Source organism: Melospiza georgiana, chromosome 1 (assembly GCF_028018845.1).
Source record: "Melospiza georgiana isolate bMelGeo1 chromosome 1, bMelGeo1.pri, whole genome shotgun sequence".
Taxonomy (NCBI): Eukaryota; Metazoa; Chordata; class Aves; order Passeriformes; family Passerellidae; genus Melospiza; species Melospiza georgiana.
In genome coordinates this window covers 103,058,102-103,078,879 of record NC_080430.1, presented here as the reverse complement: position 1 = coordinate 103,078,879, position 20,778 = coordinate 103,058,102, and the positions used below count along the sequence as shown (strand labels likewise).

The 20,778-nt window shown below is 39.6% G+C and overlaps 1 protein-coding gene across 1 annotated transcript; it reads left to right on the top strand.

Moving 5' to 3' along the window:
• Window positions 1-2,503: 2,503 nt before the first annotated feature.
• On the top strand, window positions 2,504-15,083 carry NAPG (NSF attachment protein gamma). The gene is made up of 12 exons (XM_058035619.1): window positions 2,504-2,650; window positions 4,758-4,825; window positions 5,950-6,034; window positions 6,624-6,641; window positions 7,180-7,210; window positions 7,678-7,787; window positions 7,925-7,991; window positions 8,653-8,723; window positions 9,612-9,690; window positions 10,191-10,270; window positions 11,007-11,136; window positions 12,105-15,083. Exons 1-12 carry the CDS (start codon window positions 2,595-2,597, stop codon window positions 12,252-12,254), a joined length of 945 nt encoding a protein of 314 aa, XP_057891602.1. The 5' UTR covers window positions 2,504-2,594; the 3' UTR covers window positions 12,255-15,083.
• The last annotated feature ends 5,695 nt before the right edge of the window (window positions 15,084-20,778 follow it).

Sequence of the window (20,778 nt, the reverse complement as noted above, 5' to 3'; positions counted from 1 at the left end):
CTCTCTGCAAGGTGTAGTGATGGGCAGATGAGGACTGGCTAATGATCAATGACTTCTACTAATACAGCTATTTACAGAGTTCACATCTTTGTCACTCCAACTATTATCCCTGCAATTTTTTTTTTCACATTTTACCTGGTCATTTTTCAGCACCAAATTCTAATTCACAGCCAAACACCAGATGCTGTGATATGATCCTTCCCAGATGTAAAATCTCCAGAGGATCCATGTCTACAAAATAAAAGCTACCCAAGAATAACCTATTTCATTTAATACTAGTCTTGGAAATCTTTAGTCTGGTCATTCCAGTATAAAGTGTAACCAGACAGTGCACATGTGCAGTTTCACTAGAAAGTGAACAGATATTTACAACCCAGAGAACAGAGCCGGCCAGAAACCCTAGCAAAAACAAACACACAAACTAGGAGTCATAAATTTGGTGCTTCAGAACAACAGTCAGATTATTCTGTCATTCAGTGCTGCTGTCTAGGATTTAATTTTCCTGGTTAACACAAATTTATTTGAAAGGCACTGCAGCAAGCTCATAGTTAGCTGGCCAGATCTATCCTGGCTGACATTATGAGGGAAAAAAAAAAAGACAGACGTGATGACACAGGAATCCTTCTGATCATAGCTTCCTCTGCTTTATACCTGCTACCACCGAGCACTTGCCAAAAACCTTTTTTGTGCATGTATTATGCAAGACTAGCTATTTTCTCCCAGTACTCCTGTGACAACTCATCTGCTTTTCAAAGCAGAAAACCTCTCTACAACCTTTTTCCCTACTTTGATCTAAGACACAGAATAATAGTATTTAAGATTTAGTAGGAATTTTCCACCATCTGCAATAGATGATAACCTCTCAAGTGCAATGCAAGAACCAAAGTCAGAAAATTAAGTGTCCATGTCATCAAGGGAATGTGGGAAAAGGAAGGGAAAGCAATTCAGACTGGTGAGTTTTATGACTACCTAGAGTAAAAGAAATCACGTAAATATTGCTTCTTTTCCCAGTTTGAGGTAGAAACTTGTAAAGCTCTGATTCCTGTAAAGGGTATGGACTTTCAGAGAATCACAGAATACTGAGTTGGAAGGGACCCATAAGGTTCGTTTCAATGACTTCTAGGCCCTGGGAAGTTCTGCAAATTTAACTAGGTTCTTGCTTTGCTCTCTCTTTCTGGTGTTCATAAATACTTCACTTATTCAGATTGGAATACAATAATGATGTCCAAGATTGGAGAAAAAAATACCTTCCTGGGCTCCATGACTGATCTTCTTTTCCTCAGGGTTGTTTCACGTTAACAAAACAAACTAAGTCGTCAAGGAAGCTGGACATATGCGCTTTGACTGACATAAAGTCATAAACATAAACATAGACATAAAGACATAAACAATGAACTGACATAAAGACAGAGACTTTAGCATTTTTGACTTAATTACTGAGTGTATAATTTGGGTATCTTGCATGATTGTGTGGCCTGTGTCAGCAACTCTGGTGTGCTCAGCCACCACTTACACCTTCTGCATCAGATCTCTGTGCCAGCCCAGCTGGAGACACCCTCTTGTTTTCACCAACACTGAGTCAGAAGGTCATGCCTCAGCAGAGCTGCGTCTGGAGGCTTCCTGAAGGCAGGGCATGCAGTGTTGCTCAGATTTTGGCCTCTGAGTTGTGCACTGATAAAAAACTGGCCTCCTTTTAAAAACCCTGGGAAACGCGGGTCTTGCTCACTGCTGTTCTGGGCTGTGTCCAGTTCTGGGCTCCTCAGTACAGGAAAGACAAGGCGCTACTGCAGAGGGTATATATATATCCCATGAATACATATAAATGTCTCAAAGGAGGGTGTCAAGAGGATGGTGCCAGGCTCCTTTTTGTGGTGTTTAGTGACAGGACAAGGAGCAATGGTCACAAAAGAAAATGCAGGGAGTTTCACCTCAGCATGAGGAAGAACTGCCACTGAGGGTGGCAGAGCGCTGGAGCAGGCTGCCCAGGGTGGTCGTAGAGCCTCCCTCTGGAGACATTCAAACCCCATGTGGACGCGTTCCTGCGTCACCTACTCTAGGTGACCCTGCTTGGTAGGACGCGTGGAGCAGATGATCTCCAGAGGTTCCTTCCAAGCCTAACGATTTTGGGATTCTGTGTGACTCTGTATTTTAAAACCCTTCTGTCGGCCTAGCACAGGACGGGGCTGTGCACAAGAGGCGCTCGTCGCCCCCAGAGCGCGGCACAGCCCAGCGCTGGGCACCCCTGCCCACACAGGCCACGCCGGCGGCTCCGCGCCCAGGGCCGGCCCGCGGCACTCCCGGCACTCGGACACTCCGGGGCACTCGGAGAGCTCCGGGCACTCGGGGCGCTCCCGGCACTCGGGCACTCCGGGGCACTCCGGGGCACTCGGGACGCTCCGGGCACTCGGGGCACTGCGGGACACTCGCGGCGCTCCGGGCACTCGGGGCACTCCGGCCGCGGTCCTGGCGCAGGCGCGGGGAGCAGGCGGGGCCCGGGCCGCTCCTCCCGGTGCCCGTGATCCCTGCGCCGTTCCGTAGCCGCAGCGCAGGGAGGCGGAGGAGCGTGGCCGAACCCGGCCCGCCGCGCTGGCGAGATGGCGGCGCAGAAGATTAACGAGGCGCTGGAGCACATCGCGAAAGCGGAGAAATAGTGAGCGGAGGGCAGCGGGGCGGAGGGTGCGGGCTGGGGGGAGCTGGTGAGCCGCTGCCAAGCAGCTGCCAGCTCGGCACCCGCGCTGTCCGGGCCGCCCGGCGCTCCTGCCCCATGGAGGCGGCGTGTCCCCTCCTGGCCGGGCAGGGGGGCTGAGGAGACTCCGTGTGGCAGGCGGCCGCACTTCGGGAGAAGGGGAGGGAGGTGGCGGGGCCGCGGGGGCCGGCGCGGAGGGATGGGGGGCATGGCTGCTCCACCCCTCCTCTGCCTGAGGGGAGCCTCCCTACGGGGCTGGGTGCTCTGGAGGGCCTGCTGCCCCGAACAGGGACGGTACAGCGGCCCTAAGACCAAACAGTGCGGTCGGTGAGGCCGAGCGGCTCAGAGGCCTGGAGCCCGAGCAGTTTCCTTTAGGGCCTTGTGGCCTCTGTTGCTCCGACCCTGACGGCAAAGCGAGGGCTGTCACTTCTGCCCTTCGGCTAAAGTCAGTGGGAGGAAGACAAGTCACAGAATCAGGTTGGAAAAGGTGTCTGAGATGATCGTATCCAACCCGTGACACAACACCACTCTGTCAACTAGACCAGGACACCGAGTGCCATATCCAGTCTTTCCTTAAACACCTCTGGGGATGGTTGAGTCTATCACCTCCTGGGCAGCCCACTCCAATATCTAATAACCCTTTCTGTGAAGAATTTCTTCCAAATGTCCATCCTAAATCTTTTTCTTTTTTCTAGATGTCCATCCTAAATCTCCCCTGGCACATCTTAAGGCTAGAGTCAAGTGGGAGAAAAGAGATATGGAGACTATGTTAGATAAAAGGGCTTGACTTTGCTGAGGTGGTGTGTGTTTGTTTCCTGTCTGTGAGAAATGCGTGATTGGTGCTTCTCAGGTGGCTTCAAAGGCCTGTACTTCCGTTTGTCTCGGAGAGCTTAACATCTATGATAGTCTGTAACTGTGCATTTTAACACTGAATATAGCCATTTTGCTGAATTGCAGTGTATGGTATACATGTAACAGAGCTGACTAATCCAAGGATGCCGTACTTCTAGGAAGAGTAGTGAGAGGCCCTCTGGAAATCATAGATCAAATGTATAAATTGGCTTAGAGGGAAAACTTTGAAATCGAAAAAACCCAGCATATCTTACTCAAGTTACTTGATTGAAAGTGCCCTCCTGCAGAATTAATTTTAAGCTTATCTGGAGAGCACTTAAAATAAAAGGCACTAAGACCTTAAATTGTGTGTAGATTGAGTGCATTGTGTATTTCAGTTTGATGCGTTTGGGACTCTGACTGTGATAAAAATAACACAGTATAAAGGCTTGTGTTAGAGTTACACACTCTGGTTGTCATCCAAGTAGGACAACAAGATCACCTTAGTATCCACATACAACTGTTTTGCCAAGTAAAGAATGTATTGCATCTGATGTGTTGGCCTATAACAAACATGTAAGCAGACTGTAAAGTTATGGTAATATTTTAATTTCTTTTAAAAATGAGGAAGCCAGCATATTGAATTCCAAATTGCCTAATGACTCACCTAATTTTCCAATGTTCATTTTTCCCTATGTATTTATGCCCATTGTATTTATTTCCCTATGTATTTATGTGTGGTACCTTTTAGTGTTGTGATCTATTTTAGACATATAAATGACATGTGAGTCTTTGTGTTGGTAAATAAATTCTTTTATTTGTGTATGCATTGGAGAATCATTGATAATTCTCAGAAGCAAAAAAACCAATCCTGTAAAGGAATGCTGGAAACTTCCTGATGTGTGAAAAAAATATTGTCAGGTGTCGTGGTATGAGAAATCTGGAGATATCATGTTGGTGTAGGAGGAAGTATTTTTCTTCTGCTGAGAAGATGGACTTGGGAAGACTCTCTGGGAACAGTAGGAGCATGTTAGGGTGAGAGTTGTAACTATGGGAGATAATTGCAATGCTTTATGCAATTCTTAACAGTGCTGGCATTTGTTTTTACAGTAGCGATGCCACCATAGTATTGGCACATAGGTAATTGCTCATTTCCAGGGCTGTTCTAAAGTTTGAAAAGTATCTGAAGTGCCTTGATAGTAAAACATAATATCTTTACTAATTGTTTCTTGTGTTTTAGCCTGAAAACTGGATTCTTAAAGTGGAAACCAGATTATGACAGTGCAGCTACTGAATATGGGAAGGCAGGTATGTGGCAGTAAATATGGCCATATATATTTCAAAGTATTCATCAAGCTTAGTCCCCTATAATGTTTTATGTATTTTTACTGCATTACTGTGTAAGTAAAACTGTTGTGAAGACTAAATGTAAGATGAAGCAACAAGAGATCCTCTTGGTAGCACTGTAAAATAAATTTCAGGTTGTTTTTGGAGATCTAGAACAGTCTCCAAAACCAATTTTTTTTTCAAGCTTACAACTTCTATTTTTTGTATTGCTATATGTGACAAAAATAAAGCTTTCTTTCCTTCTTTCACTTGTCCACCCCCAAATCCTGTGACTTTATCTACAAAACAACAGACATTCAAGCTGGTTTTAAAATTTTGCTTTATCATCATCTTATGAAATATGTCCTGTCGAAGACTGTCTCAGTAAGGTGAGATGCTGCCAGCTTGGGGTTTTTTTTCAGGCACAGTAAGGTCTTGTCCCTCCCTTTTTCCACTGCCAAGTGACACATTGAGTATAAAATCCTTACTTGTTGATTTATTTTTGTTCTTAAGCTTTTTCTTCTTTCTCATGGTAGTAATTTGTCGTGGTCTTTTGGCTTTTTACTCTAGACATTCTTGCTTATTCACCTAAGACTGAAGATACAAACTTGGAAGAACAAGTGGAGAATTTATAAATTGAAATTTATTTTAAATCTTACTTTATATTTTATTAGTTAAACAAGATAGAAATATATATTTGTACCCTGACATTATTGTGCTGATGAAGTTATATGCTACCTTTGTTGGTGGCACATTTCTGACCTTGTATAACTTCTAATGATTAAAATGATATAAATATGCATTTCTCCATGTCTGTAATTAAAATCCAGCATGAGTGACTCTCAAAGTCCAGTTAAACACATTGAGAGTTGTGTATGATACTGTGGTGGTATGGAAGTGGTGTTGATAATAAATGTCTTTAATGGTAACTAGTAACTAATGAAACAAGGAGAACTGTCTGGGATTTTTGGGAAGAGGTTGGTAAATTGTAACCATGCATTTAAAGAGCCTGTTTGCATCTCTACGTAGCTAAACTCTTGAGCAGCAGTGGTAAAAATTAATACAATGTCAAGTTGTAAATAAAATCTTTATTTGCTTTTTTGCAGCTGTTGCTTTTAAGAATGCCAAGCAGTTTGACCAGGCCAGGGAAGCCTGTTTACGGGAAGCTGAGGCACATGAAAACAATAAAGCGTATCTTTTCACTGACTGAGGTTCTTTCTTTCCCAGAAGCTGACTAGTTGCTACTTAGATTGGAGTAATGGGGGTTGGTAGCAGGTTATTTAATACATTTGCACATTTGGCAGTGTAACAGAATTGCTTTTTAAAAGTCTGTTCCTGTGTGCTCTGGGTGAGAAAGCTGAAGAGCTGTTGGTGAGAAAGTTAGTGTTGTCCCAAATAACAGCTGATAGGTGCCTGAGATACCAAGGTACTGCTTCAGAAATTTAATTGGTTTTTAATTATCTATTAATGCATGGTATAAACTTAATGAAGCTCTGACATTATTACAGTACTTGTAGTGCTGTTTAGTAAGCAGGAACATATTTTAAGTAAGTGCGCTTTTTACAACTTTTTATGTAGTTATACATTGGTATATTGCATTTATTCTGTCCTTGGAATTATTTATTTTTGACAACTTGCCTGTAGTTGTAGTAGGTTTGATTTGTCTTTATGGGGTTCCTTGCTTTGAAATTAGTAGTTGTGTAAGATCTTATACATTGATATTTTTGCTGCATTATGTTTTTGTGGCTTTTGTCCTTGACTTCAGCAATTTCATGTCTAGTCTCTTTCATGCTGCCAAGTAAGTACAGACATGCTAAGTAATATGAAACAGATTTTTTAACATACAGTACATTTTGATCTCATAGTAAGTGTTTTGATTCAAGTAATTTTGCTGTTTCATAATTAGTTCAATGGAAGTGTGAGCTAGGAAAGTTTGAAAACATGTAATGGCCACCTGAAGAAATTATGATTTTGACATTCTTTAGCACCTTTGCTAGCAAATTTTTTTTCTTAGATGAACTTCTTGTAATTTTGGAGTTCTGCACTGCTGAGCTAATTAAGAAATTTTTAATTAAAGAGTATTTCAGAGATGACAATAATCCAAATATTGCCTGGGGATTGGGTTAGAATAGGTTTTTACTGGGAAGTGTGGTTGAATTTTGAAGATAAAGTTACATGTATGCTGTGCCCTTAAATAAAACACTTGAAACATCTTCAAAGCATTAAATATTAACTGTGAAGATGTTCGATAGTCAGTGCATGTTAACTTTTTCTTCATAACTACAGCTTGTTGTAATACACCATCTCTGACCAATTTGTACATTTTTTTTTTTCAGAGCTTATGAACAAGCTGGCATGATGCTAAAGGTATTCTCATTTACTAGTTTTTATTTTTAAGTTCTATTTTATAATGACAAATATTGTGCAGTGTACTGTTTTACAAATATATGTAAGCAAATTGCATATTGAAGTGAAATTTTTTGTTGACTTATAGTCCCCATCTCTGCCTTCAGTAGATTAGAAAAGCAACATTTGTATTTGGGGTAAAAAATAGTTTTTCTTTTGTAAAAGAAAAGAAGAGTTCCTCATGTCAGAGGGTAACAGAAGAGTGGTGCTGCTTTTACTCTAAACTACCACGAACTCGTGACTTACAGAAAAGTTTAGTACTTAAAAGTGAATTTTATAGAGTTGGTGGTTAACTTTCACTAGCCCTACAAGTTTGTAAATAAAAATTAGAATCTTAATAAAGAAGTTATTGCAATTTGCTTTGATTTGTGTCCTTGCATGTGAACTCCTTTCCTGACAGCAGTGTTCCTGTGGCTGTTGCCTTGCAGGAGATGCAGAGGCTCCCTGAAGCAGTTCAGCTGATCGAGAAAGCCAGTATGATGTACCTGGAGAATGGGACACCAGACACAGCAGCCATTGCCCTGGAACGGGCTGGAAAGTGAGTCTGACTTATTGGTGGCTAGAATCTGTGCAGGGCATGGGTATGTCTGTGCTTTTCTTCTATGTCTTTTTGATGCTTTCAGGTAAAAAATATTTTTCTTTCATCTAAAGAGAAAGTATTGATGTTTATTACAGGTTAATAGAAAATGTGAGTCCAGAGAAGGCTGTGCAGCTCTATCAGCAAGCAGCATCAGTGTTTGAAGTAAGTGGGGGATTTTTATTTGTGTTTTTAGTTTGCTGAGTTATTTTCTTTCAGCTATAAAGTAAAGAAGAAGCCTAAGATTAGGTTCTAAATTACGTTTCCTTCATTTTATATCAGTGGCTGAGTAATGAAGCTGAAGACTTCTCATGCTCTAGAGAAGGAGATGACAAAAGTTAGGAGTCAGTTTGCTTTGCCTTTTTCTCAGTTTAGGACTTGACAGAATCTGAATTTTGTAGTTCAAGTGTTCTGCCTCTTGGGCAGAACAGAGGGTAGAGTACATATCTGCTGATGAGTACTTGAACCCAAAATAATTTGAAATCCCTGAAGGCACAGAAGGATAGATTTTGCTTGATGCTCCACCCATTACATGAGAGAGTGATTTGCCTTTTTACAAGTGGCTTTTATGTAATTTTCTATTGTCAGTTATTGTGGGTTTTTCAGATTAGCAAATTTGCATTGACATTCCTCTGCTGAGCAGATCCATACAGTAGCTGGCTGTGGAGCACCAATACACTTTATGTTTCCCTTGAGTGTATGAATTGCTGATCTAATAGCTAACAGTTATTCTAGGTTACAGGTGACACACTTAGATTAAGGTCTAGTGGTCTTTATTCTGTGCAAGTGAAATAAGAATGTCTGAATTCTTTTTTTTCTTCTCTAGAATGAAGAACGTTTACGGCAGGCGTTAGAAATGCTAGGGAAGGCATCAAGACTTCTGGTCAGAGGACGCAGGTATAGCTTTATCCCTTTATCTTCTTCTAATGTTTTTGAATCTTAAAATGTGATTTTGATTGTGGGTTTTTTTGTCTTGGTGTTGTTTGGTTTTTTATGTACTATTTATTCTTATTTGAGACTCACTTCAAACTAAGGTCCAGTTTCTGTGAGATATGCCATATTCATCCAGGAACCACCTGATGTTCTGTTCTGGGCTGGGAGAATGTGAGCTGAAAGACTTTTGCTCTGTGAAAACACCAGTTTTCATTAATTCTTAAACTACTTCAGGATTTTTTGGGTTTTTTTTTCCAACATTAATATGTAGAAAGTACTTGAAAATCTTCTATAGCTGTGGGATATAAAGCAGAGGAATTAGGACTGACCTGAAGAATGAAATCTGCAGTGGTCTGGTTCTGGACTTCTTGAAGAAAAGTGAATATTGGAGTCTCAGTGAGACAAGTTTAGTTGTAAATTACTTATACCAAATTTGACCTTCCATTCATCTTAGACTTCCTTCACTGAAACACTTAAGTCCTTTAAGAACAATATTGCTAGTTCATGGATATCTGACTTACTGGTATGGATATCTGACTTACTGGTAGCTTATAGTAACCTCAGGACATACAGAAATGTGTTAGTGTGTATAACAAAGCATTTGTCTTGTACGGTGTTACAAAAACCAAGGTTTCTCTGAATAAATACCAGAGGTGTTCCTAGCACGTAGACAAAAGGAATTGCTGACTATATATTTACCTTATCTGTTAGTAAAATCTACTGCTGATTTTTAGTTGTGTTGCTGTTTATTCAAGTAGACTTGCCACTGTATTAATTAAACACTTTGTAATTAGCCTTGGGTTCACTGTGTTGTATTCCTGGCACTGATACTCCTGTTTTTTTGGTTTTTAGATTAGATGAGGCTGCACTGTCTCTTCAAAAGGAAAAAAGTATTTATAAGGAAATTGAGAACTACCCCACTTGCTATAAGGTAAAGTCTAAGAGAGAACTTTTGATAATACATTTCAATTTTTTAATTTTTGTTGTTACTGACATCTGACAGATGATGGGCACCTCTTGATTCAACAATAAGTTCCTTGCTGAATGATGAGAGTTTGTGGTAGTGGTGTTTCCCCAAACTTCAGCTGTGCTTTTGTAAGTTTTAAGATGCCATTATCTACAGGAACTGTCAAAACTAAACAACACATAAAAAATAAAGATGTTATCAATAAAACAAACTACAAAAACTGTTACTTGGGACAGCAATCCATTAAAATGTTATAGAACATAACCTATTTCATACCAGCTGAGGTTATGGCTTTCTGCTTTTTCACTAGATTGTTCTGACTCAGTTGTTGTGTCAGTATCTTAGGATGGTTGTGGATTGTAATGACCTTTCTCATACTAGATATTAACAGTCTACTATTTTTCTCGTATTTTATTGGTAATTTCTAAAGAATCGTAAGGCTTGTTTTTATTTTTTTTGTTTAGAAAACTATTGCTCAAGTCTTAGTTCATCTTCATAGAAATGATTATGTTGCTGCAGAAAGATGTGTGAGGGAAAGCTACAGGTAAGTCTACTTTGTGTCCTATGATTTTAAACTGATTGTTTCACTAGTGTAGATCTATCTTGCTTGACATTTTTCTTTCATAAATTTTCAACCTGCACTTCTGTTGACTTACAATACAATAATAATGTCCCCTTGTGTATGGCTATCAGGAATCTTTTTCACACATAACAATTTAGCTATAGTGGCTACAGTGATTCTTCTTAACAAACCTAAAATACAGAGTCATAAAGAACTAGTTATGTGTGATAGGGGAAATGAGATGGAAATCAAAAGTTCTTGCCACGTTACAGGAGAAAATTTTGGTGTCAAAATATGGATTAGTGTTTAACCCTGGCAGTTCTTCATTTCTACTTTCATTGGAACTTCAGTAGCAAAATCTCAAAACAACATGTTTTTACTTAAACTGTGTTTTTAGTGAAGTGAACATATGTATAAGTTAAATTGTAGTACTTTACCTTTAGAAATAATCTTTCAAGGTCAGTCTTTAAACATCTTGCTTATGTTTTCCAGATCTCAAATTTTATTTACAGAAACTCATGACAGAATTATTTTTGTATGTGAAGTGGAGAAAGAGTTTATTGACTTATCAGGAAAAAAAATAAAAATCAAATATTCTTGTTTCGTCTTAACTATGATTGTGGCCTTATTTGCATTGTGCAAACTAATATTACTTAAAGTTTAATTTTTATGAATATGATTCATGTACCTAAAGAAATCAACTCTTAATTTCCTTCAGTATACCAGGATTTAATGGAAGTGAAGACTGTGCAGCACTGGAGCAACTTTTAGAAGGGTATGATCAGCAAGATCAGGATCAAGTTTCTGAAGTCTGTAATTCTCCACTCTTCAAATACATGGATAATGATGTAAGTAGACAGATCCTGTGATTGGGGGATTTTTTCAGGTTGAGAGGGTGGGGATTTTTTCCTAGTGGAGGAAAATAAGAGCACAGTCTGTGCATTTATTGTGACTTCCTGTCATGCTGCCCTTTGGTTGTGAGCTTCCTGCATTCTTTTACTTTGCCTGCCAGTGATGGTGCTGCCTACCTTTCAGATGGTGCAGAGAGTTATGTGAAAGAACAGATTGTTAAGGATTTGCTTAATTTGTTCAATGAGTAGACCAAAATTCAGGCCTCTTCTGTTTGCTTCCATAAGAGCAAGAACAGTCTGCTGCTTCTGCTTTTTCTCAGAAATACCTTGCAGCAGATGAATATGCATAAATATGAACAGAGGAGGATGCATACAGGATGGCATAATTGAATGATTTTTTCCATTACTTATTCTTAGTAAGGTACTCATTCAGGAACTCATTTTGAATTTGGAACCAGTAGTTGTGTCTCTTTCCCCACCACTTTTTATTTAATTGAATTTGTAAATTGTAGGAAGTATAAGATAAAAAAGGTGTGAAGTAATGGAAACATCCATCCGTACCAAACCCTGTAGCAGTATTGGCTAATTTCACTTCATTGAATAGTAAAAATTGAATTACTAGTCTTGCTGAACAACACTTGTAAAACTGTTTACATGATCTAATAGTAGATAATGTATGAAAAGCTACATACAGAATTATTTCTTTTCTACATAAAGCTTGAACCAGAGGAGGTTGAAGGAGATTCAAAATGTGGCAAATTTATTTGATAATAAGCAGCATCAATACAGATCTTATATCCCATTCTCAGAGTATTTGAGAAAGAGAAAATTGGACCAATGTTATGTCTATTCCAAGCTGAGAGCATCATCACCCTGTTTTTGTACTACATGTTGCCTGCTTGCTTATTGTGAGCATCAGTCAATTCTGTGATAGTACAGAAATTAAACTTGCCTTTTATTGTCAGTATGCCAAGCTTGGTCTTACCTTGGTGGTCCCAGGAGGTGGAATGAAGAAGAAATCGCCAAACGCTGCCCAAGACAAAGCCAGAGGACCAGCTGCAGCGGGCTCCCATGCTGATGAGGAAGAGGATGAATATTCTGGTGGACTGTGCTAGCTAAAGACTAGGTTGTCATATCTGACTGACTTGTGATGCTGAGCATATCCAAAGGTACCAGATTTACCAGAGCTTCATTGCAATTGTGATATGGGAATCCTAATATTAACTTGGCAGCTTCTGGGTGCAGTGCAGGAGAAAAAGCATGATTGTACCCATCATCCTGAAACATCTTTGGACTGACTTCATCTCTTACCTGGCAGGAGCTTCCTTAGGGCCCTGCCTTCAGCTGATGGGAAAAATTGAGGAGAGTTTTACTAAAAGCACAGTTTAAAAGAAACCAAAACTTCAGAAGCACTGGAGAGGGAGTAGTACAAAATTTTAAATGCTGGATTTCAACAACTGACACTTCTGGTCCCAGTAAGATGTTTGCAGTTGTCTTCAGAGTTAAATGTATCATCATTCATCTGGCTGTTTATCTCCTGTTTAAGGCCATTTGAGGCAGACTGTGCCAGGCAGGATTTTTACTTGTGTAAGCACTAGGGGGAGCATTCAGTTTGTTTTCAACATGTTTTTACTGCACTGGGGAATATTATTTTAATACCTTATTTTTACAGTATCCATATGAGTATGAAAAACACAAAGTCAACTAGTTTGAAGTTATCTTGCAAGCTTAAAAGAACTTGGAAATAAATGTGTCCATAGTGTTTGTAATGTGCACCTTAGAAAAGGAAGAAGTGAACAACCATTCTTAGCAGTGTTTTTGAAGCATGCCATAACCAAAAAAGGAAACTGAAGTTAGCAGGTAACGTGCACTGAATATAAACTTCTGAAGACAAATGTTTAACAAAAACTTACATGGAATGTTTCAATGATATGTTTGAGTTCATAAGTGTCCTAGGTATTTATTAGCTAATCAGTATGCTGAAAATATGAAAGAATCAAATGTCTTCATACATTAGCATGTATGAAGACATTTGATTCTTTCATATTTTCAAAACATTGAACAGGTGTCTCCTATAAGTAACATTTTTCAAACTTGCTTAGAATCCAAGGTAACCAAATTTTAATGCATCCTATTTATATTTGGTTTCAAGTCATCGTATGTTTTGCAAGCTTCATTAGTGTCCTGAATTTTTTTCACCATTTTATGCTTAAAAGTTGTTGAGTCTAGAAGTTGAACCTGTGGCTTGTTTTTTCAGCAGGACCTAAGCAAGGTCTGCACTAGGGTGATGCCACTTGGAATCCAGCAGGGATTTGTATGTGATGCCCAAAGATCTGTAAACAAGAGACCAAAAGCACAGTCTAAAGTGGTGAGATAGTTTCTGCCATATTAAAGAATTGGATGTCAACAAAAATATCAACCACATGTGTGACAAAATTGTGTCAGGCGTAATTGTGATGGAGGTTCAAATTTTAGAGTGCTAATGCTCACTTTGCTTGGGGTGAATAGCACTCAGTAACATTGAGATAGGAGCACAAACTGCAGTACAACTTGCTGTCACATTAGAAGGTCACATTATTCAATTTAATGGGTGTTCAAAAACTAGTTTTTTGTCTTTGTCTTGTGCAATAATAACCATGAGTTTTAAAGCTATTTAAGATGAACCTGTAGGTCTTCGCTATCTGATAGGTAATTTCCCTTTGTTACTGATGATGTATGTAAAAGTTTTGGCTCTGTAAAATTTTAGGAAGTGAGTTGCTTTTCTCTGAGAATGCTTGCAATTGTACATGAAAGATGGTTTTGAAGACTTTCCTAGAATTCTAGAACTCTTCTAGAATTTTTGCTGTTGGAGGAACTCACTGCAGTTTAACTGGAGTTTAACTTCTGCCTTCTGGATTCAAATCAAGCGGAACATAACACTTACTATGGTGAGTCTTCATCACAGGTAGAAAAAAATGCACATGTAGGAACTCAGGGGACACTAAGTTGTTTTCTTCAAGCATTTCCTGCTCCTTCTAGTTCTGAAATCAGTTTTATTGTGTGAGCCCAAGGAGTATGCTTTTTGTGTGTGTGAACAGTTGCATGTATCTGAAATGATGAGGTGCATAAGAAAACTGGGAACTGTGTGTGCTTCTGTGGAAGAATTTTCAGATTTATTTAAACTGTGCTTGTAACACTAACAGGCCCTTAAAAGAAAATTTAAAATTTCTGTTGCATCTTAAAGACATACTTTCCATATGACAAAAAAAATGCAAAGCTGTCTTCCACCCTCCTCAAGTTGTTTCTTTGTTCTGTGCCAAGTGTGGAAAATCTGAGACAAAAGTGACTGGTACTAAACATGTTAAGCTGCCATTAATTGACATTTCTGATTCTTAGTAGTAGAATCTTAATCTTTAATTGCAATGTTGCTGCAAAGACCAAATCTGCAGAAATGGAAGCATCTGAAAATAAGATGGTCTATTTTATATAACTTATTCTCCTATTTTAGACAGTGAAAGTGTGTTAGGAATGTTAACTGCCTTTTAGTAAATGTTTAACTATAGAAGAAACTGTCTGTATATTATGTGTTAGTGTTTGTTTCTATCTTTCAAAGCAATTTGCACACTTATGTAAATACCATTTAAGTGATCTAAAATGGAAAATATAACATTTACAGCAAGAGAGTTTCCAAAACCAGTGTTGACTGTAATAAAAAAATAAATTGTGCATGGAGGCTGAGCAATGGCTGATGCAATGTTTATGTAAAATCAGAAGATTTCTAAATTATCTGTAACTTAATAGTCAGATGATCAAGTGCAGTGTTAAACCTGTGCTTTATTTGTTTTTTTTTTTCCCAAATCTGTGGTGTAATAGAGTACAAAATGTGTTTGCAACAGCTCTACAGATGCTGCCTCTTGAGGCTGTGTGTTTCACCAACATGAAGAATAAAACTTGAAATTAATGCATATGTGGTAGCTTTCTCTGTTGTTGATCAGGTCCTGCTGAGGGCCACCATTTGAAAATTAATGTTAATTATATTTAATTTGTCACTGGGGTAGATTTTCAAAGTGTTTTTTTTGGCATGAGAGTAAACGATTGGAATCAATGGAGAGTTGATATCAATGGGAGTTTGAAAAACAGCTAGATTTCACACAGCTTAAGGATGTGAATTCTGTAACTCTTTGGAGACTTCATAATAGTAGAAAAAAATCACCTTTTCTACTATTTTAAACTGAAACTTGCTGGAATATTTGAAGCTTGAAGAATCTGGCACTGAAGTTCTTCCAGTGTAGCAGGAATTGTTCCTTAGATGCTGCAAATATGCAGCTGTATAAAATTATAAGAACTAAGCTGCTCTCGGGAGAACAAAAAAAAAAAAAAAGCCATGTCATCTAGATTTATAATAAGTAGTGAACTTTTTTGGATGCAGGAAATGGAAAAAAGAAGCGACCCCAACCTCTATGACTAGTAGTGGTAATAAAATTGGAGGAAGTAGATGTAACTTTAGAGAGCAGGAGGGAACCACTTGGGATCTGCGGTTTGAGTCTGAGCAGGGCCATGAATCTCCGAGTTAATGGTGTGTAGGTGCCAGCGTGCCCAGGAGCTGGGCTCTCCTCTCCTCTGCCTGTAGGGGAGGATGTGCAGAGACTGCCTTCCGCAGGGCTGGCCGCTCTTTGTTCAGAGCCGCTGCCCTTCTGCCGCGATTTCCAGAGTGGCTGTCGGCCTGGAACAGGAGCGGGAGGCAGCTGCAAGGCTGCACGTACGTTTCCAGAACATGTGGCTGTTGTGATTCATCTGCTGAGTCCCGTGGGAATCGGGGTAAGGAGCGTGGCTGGGCTGCGCAGCGCACACTGCCAGCATCTCCACGGGTGTGCGACCAGTGTGGACTGTGCCACAGAAGTGTTCCAGTCCTAGAGTGACAGAAGCGGGCCCCAGCATGTGCACAGTGAAAATGGGCTACCAGAAGTTGCCTTGTTTTCCATTTGTATTCACGTGTCTTTATTCTGCGTTGTTTCTGAGCTCTGAGTAACCCGGTGTGTGTGTGTCATCCCAAGAGCGTTGTTCCCTCTCAGCGCTAGATGGTGCCGCAGAGCTGGCACCGGCCTTTCCTCCGCTGCCAGGAGCCTCTGCTCCGTGTCCAGAACGGCTTCTGCCTTTAAATATGCTCAGCTGGAGCGTTGGTTTGGTTAGAAATATCCACACGGGGACCTGCCCTTGCTGCTGCTTGTCGTGGCTTGAAACACCTGCCCGAAGTCCTAGAGGTCAGCTTAGGAAGACAGCTTAGGTTGTTGTGTTTTCACTTGTCAGAATCGGCCTGGGAAATTGGGTGATTAAGAGCCAGGTTGTGGATAGTGGGTGGGTGGGCAAGGAAAGCAGTAGCCAGTGTGCACTATAACCTGTTAAAAGAAATTTTTAGTGCAGCCACAAAATTTTATGAAATGCCTCGTGCACAGACATGAACAAGTATAGGGTGCAGGGAAATTAACAAAATGGAAGGAGTGAGGAAGCTGGTCATCAGGCAATGGTATGTTGATGGGTGGAACAGAGAGCTCCTGCTGTAATTTGTTGAAATGAGTTTGCTTGAGAAAAATATGCCACTTCCTGATTCATCCACAGAGGCAGGGAGGGAAGGATGAGGACTGGCATGACTGCTCTCTGCATTCTGGGGAGAGGTTCTGCTGCAGTGTGCCATGTGAGGCAGTCTGAACACAGACACATTACATCCTTTGCCTGTCACTAACTGACTGGAATTCAGGAATGAAAGGTAAAACTTTATAGCTGCAGACAGGGACTTCTTTGTGTGTGTAGCTGACAACTTTCTAGCCAATGCTTGCTGTGATGGACTGCTCAACAAATGTCCCAGAGTAATTGTCTTGGTAATAATAGAGCAGAGATTTCATGAGGTGTAAAGACCTATGGTACCCCATGTGTTTTATGGGTGCCAATTATTTTATTTAATTGGCCACCATCCAGTTATTTTTTGGCTCCTCTTTTGTGTCAATGTGTGATTTTCCAGGCTGAATGACTGGAGGAAGAATGAGGATCCTCTCAGCTGCACTGGAGCCCAGAGCACAGGTTGGGTGTGTAAGGAGTGAGTGCTTAAAGCTGGGTGGAATTGGGGGCTAAGGCAGCTGTGTAGCAGCACAGACTGAGCAAAGTATTGCAAAGCTTTAATAGCAGAGCTGCAGAAAGAGTAGTATATTTCAAAATTCTCCTTTAAGTAAGACATGATCAGGTAACTTCTGCTACTGCCTTAATGTTTATCTTCCCAAATGTACCAGATTCTGCACCTTGTGGGAATTCCTGAGAAGCCATTTTCTTTGAACCAACATCAAAGAGTTATTTCTCACCACTTTGAAATACTTCAGTCTAATCCTGATGCACTTTGGTGAAAGGCCGTGCTGCTGAGAAACATTGGAAAGTGAAAGTAAACACCCTTGTTTTCTGTTGATTCAGGCTTTGGGGTTTTTTTTCCCTTTAGATCTTAATATTCTCTAAGATGAGGATTTTTTTCCCTTTGTAGCTCATGCATGTTAGTATGCAGTCTGAGATTCAAATAGTTGTTTTTCTGTATTTGTCATCCTGCAGCCAACAGGGAGCAGATTTCTTGTGACTGAGATGGGGACAGGGACAAATCAAGAGTGAAAGTATGCATGTTACTGCACACACTACTCACTTTTTGGTTCTGGATGTGCTAACACAGAGCTACTTGTGATCTCTTCATGGAGAGGCTGTCTTATGGGTTCACATCTATGTGGTTTTGCTACCTCTTTTCCCTGGAGATGCCATGATTGGAAAAGTTCACACCTTGGAACGGGTGTGAATACCTCATGGCCAAACAAAATCTGGTATTAATGACATGCAACCAAGGTAGAAAGTGCAAGTAGCAGCCTGGATGCACACACATGCTTTAAGCATTTCACTACTGGCATTTATAGCATGATCATTTTTGATCATTTTTGTTTTAGAAGGTCATGGATATCTAAATCAGAAATCCTATTTCAGAAGTAGTGTTTCTTCACATGACTGAAGTGCAGTAATGGGATGACTTGAAATTTACTGTAATTTGGGCTATACATTAATTACTTCAACACTTTCAGGGTGGTTTCTGTTTCCAGGATAAATTTCTATATATCTGTTTTGCAGGTATGGGAAAACACTCCACATCTATGATCATTTCACTGGACTTTGAAATAGTTTGTTAAAAATGTTGAAGGGGGTAATTCAGAGTAACTTTCTTCAGGGTATTTCAGGAATAATGCCTGTTGGGTTTTCCCTTTCTGAGTTTGTGTTGTGGATAATTCCACTGATGACTTTGTGTAGTATTGTATTGCTATAATAAAAAAAAAAATTGCCACTTTAAAATATAGGTACTGCTGCTACTAGGACTTTGATATTTATGAACCAGAATATGGGAGATATTAATCAATACATTCACTATGACTGAAATGTAGAAAGAGGCTAGGAGGCAATGTGTGACGGAAAGGAGTGAACTTAAAGAGAGGAGGATTCCAGTCCAGTGCTGAATACTTGTGCTCTTTTATCATTTCCTGATCGTAGAATAAGGGTGAAGGAACAACTGGAGACAAAATACATTTGTTGTTTGACAAATAATGGAACAGCATAAATCACACATCAGATAGCTTGTGTAAATCACAGAAATCACCATTTTTATCAGACACTTGAAGGTAGTTTGAGCATAGGTCTGATGCAAGGCAGCAGGGGAAAGCATTTTGTATGATGTCCCTTCAATTAATATCAAATTTATACTATTCTGTTCTAATGCATTTATTCAATAGAGTTCCCAGATGCACAGCAACTGAATAGAGAGTACAATAAAAAGTATCCTGTTTGCTGCATTATTTCCTTTCCTTTTTAGTTGTGTACATTTTGTCTTTGCTGTAGGAGCAGGAGTCTTCCTTGAAGGCTTTGCTGTATATCTTTTGCAGGGTGGGTTGTTTTGTTTTGGGGTTTTTTTTATTTGTTGGGGTTTTTTTGTTTTGGTTTTTTGCTCTGTTTTTGTTTTGTTTGGGCTGAAGAGAAACCAAACCTTTGCTTTAGGTGGATATTCCAGTACATTTTCACCCTTTTGACCAATTTTTTGTTGGATTCTCAGCATCTTATTAAAATCCTTACTTTTTAATTTAAAAGTGCTGAACTTGGTTTGCATCCACTGATAAGAAACAGTAGTTTCTCAGTAGAGTTAATGTACTACCATGGATCTGGAGCAGATGGAAAAACTCATAGTCTTTGTCAGGAATCCAGGATGTGCTGTGTTAGTGGCAGAAAGGCTGGCATCTTGTCACTGTTTTCCATTTTTATCTTTGACCAAATGTAAATAATGGGTGAATATGACACAAAATCATTAGATTTAGGCCATATCCATGTTGAGAGTTGTGGCAGATAAAATGAAGTCTTGAATTTCCAATGTACAAATTATTTTACCACCCTGAAGCAGATTTTTAGGGGCTGTCATTTGTCACCAAACTCTTTTTCTTTTGAGTGTGGAATTCATACTTTTTCAAGTTAACTTAAAGAAGTTAAGTTAGTGGTGCGGCTCACTTATACAGCACATGCCGTACGATACAGAATTATAGAATTTGAGACAGCTGGGCTAAATGTGAAGTAATTGCTTAAAATAGGAATGGTATGGTCTTTGTCAGTCTTCTAAGTTATTTTTGTGTAGTTATTTGTCTTTGGCTCTCTTCCTGATTTTCCTAAACTTCATTTCTAAGTAGTTTTTAAAGTCTTTGATATTCCTGATTTCTGTATGAATGGTTGGAAGTATCTGGCAGTGATTTTCTCTTCAAATGAAGATTTGAGTTATTCCTAGACAGCTGTGGTATATTTTTGTTCACCTTGTCAATCTCTATATTATATTTGTCCCTATGGTTCACTTTGTTTAAGGGATGCCACATTACAAATCAACCATGTGAGTCTTACTTCATGACTTTCAAAGTGTTCTGGGTTTTTTTGGGGTGGATGACTGGCAGCCTGTGGACCTTTTTTAAAACTCTGATAGTCAGGCTGTAATCAAATTGTTTGGAGCAGAAGTCTAGGACAATTCTTGATCTTGTTTCTGCTCGTTGAGCTCTTTAATAAAAATCTCTCAGTGGTAGGAAGGAGAGGTTCCATGAAGAGCCTGGAAGCTGCACATCCCACCAGTGCTGAAGTTAAAAGAATCAAAGGGTGAAACTTTTGTAACCAGCAGGAGAGTGTTTTGCAGAGAAAAGAAGAAACCTCACAAATTTATAAAAGTTGTAAAGCTTGGAGTGTTTATTACAGCGCCAGACGCATGCAGAGATTGCTCTCCTTAAAAGTCATGCGTACCTCTGAGAAATTCAGATCTCCTTTTATCCCCCTCTCAAATACATATGCATACAATCTCACAACAAGTTCATACATATTCATTTTTATGGGTTTCGTGTGACTTTTACCACTAGTTCCTTTTTATCAGAAAGAATTCCGAGGTCAGGCTGACTTGCCCTTACAGCAGTCCCTGTCTCTCTCTATCATCTTCTGTCTCCTCCCCTTTATCTCTGTCCTTCGCTGAAGTAACTTCACTGAGCTTAGGCCTTGCAGTCTGGCTAAGTAACTACGATTTCTAACCACAGACTCAACTCAAAAATGTACATTTCACCTAAATTAAAATGGATTTCT

Coding starts and splice junctions, on each gene's coding strand:
- NAPG (XM_058035619.1), top strand. CDS start 2,595: ATGGCGGCGCAGAAGATTAACGAGGCGCTGGAGCACATCGCGAAAGCG. Junction 7,788..7,924: donor GCCCTGGAACGGGCTGGAAA/GTGAGTCTGACT, acceptor TGTTTATTACAG/GTTAATAGAAAATGTGAGTC. Junction 8,724..9,611: donor CTTCTGGTCAGAGGACGCAG/GTATAGCTTTAT, acceptor TTTGGTTTTTAG/ATTAGATGAGGCTGCACTGT.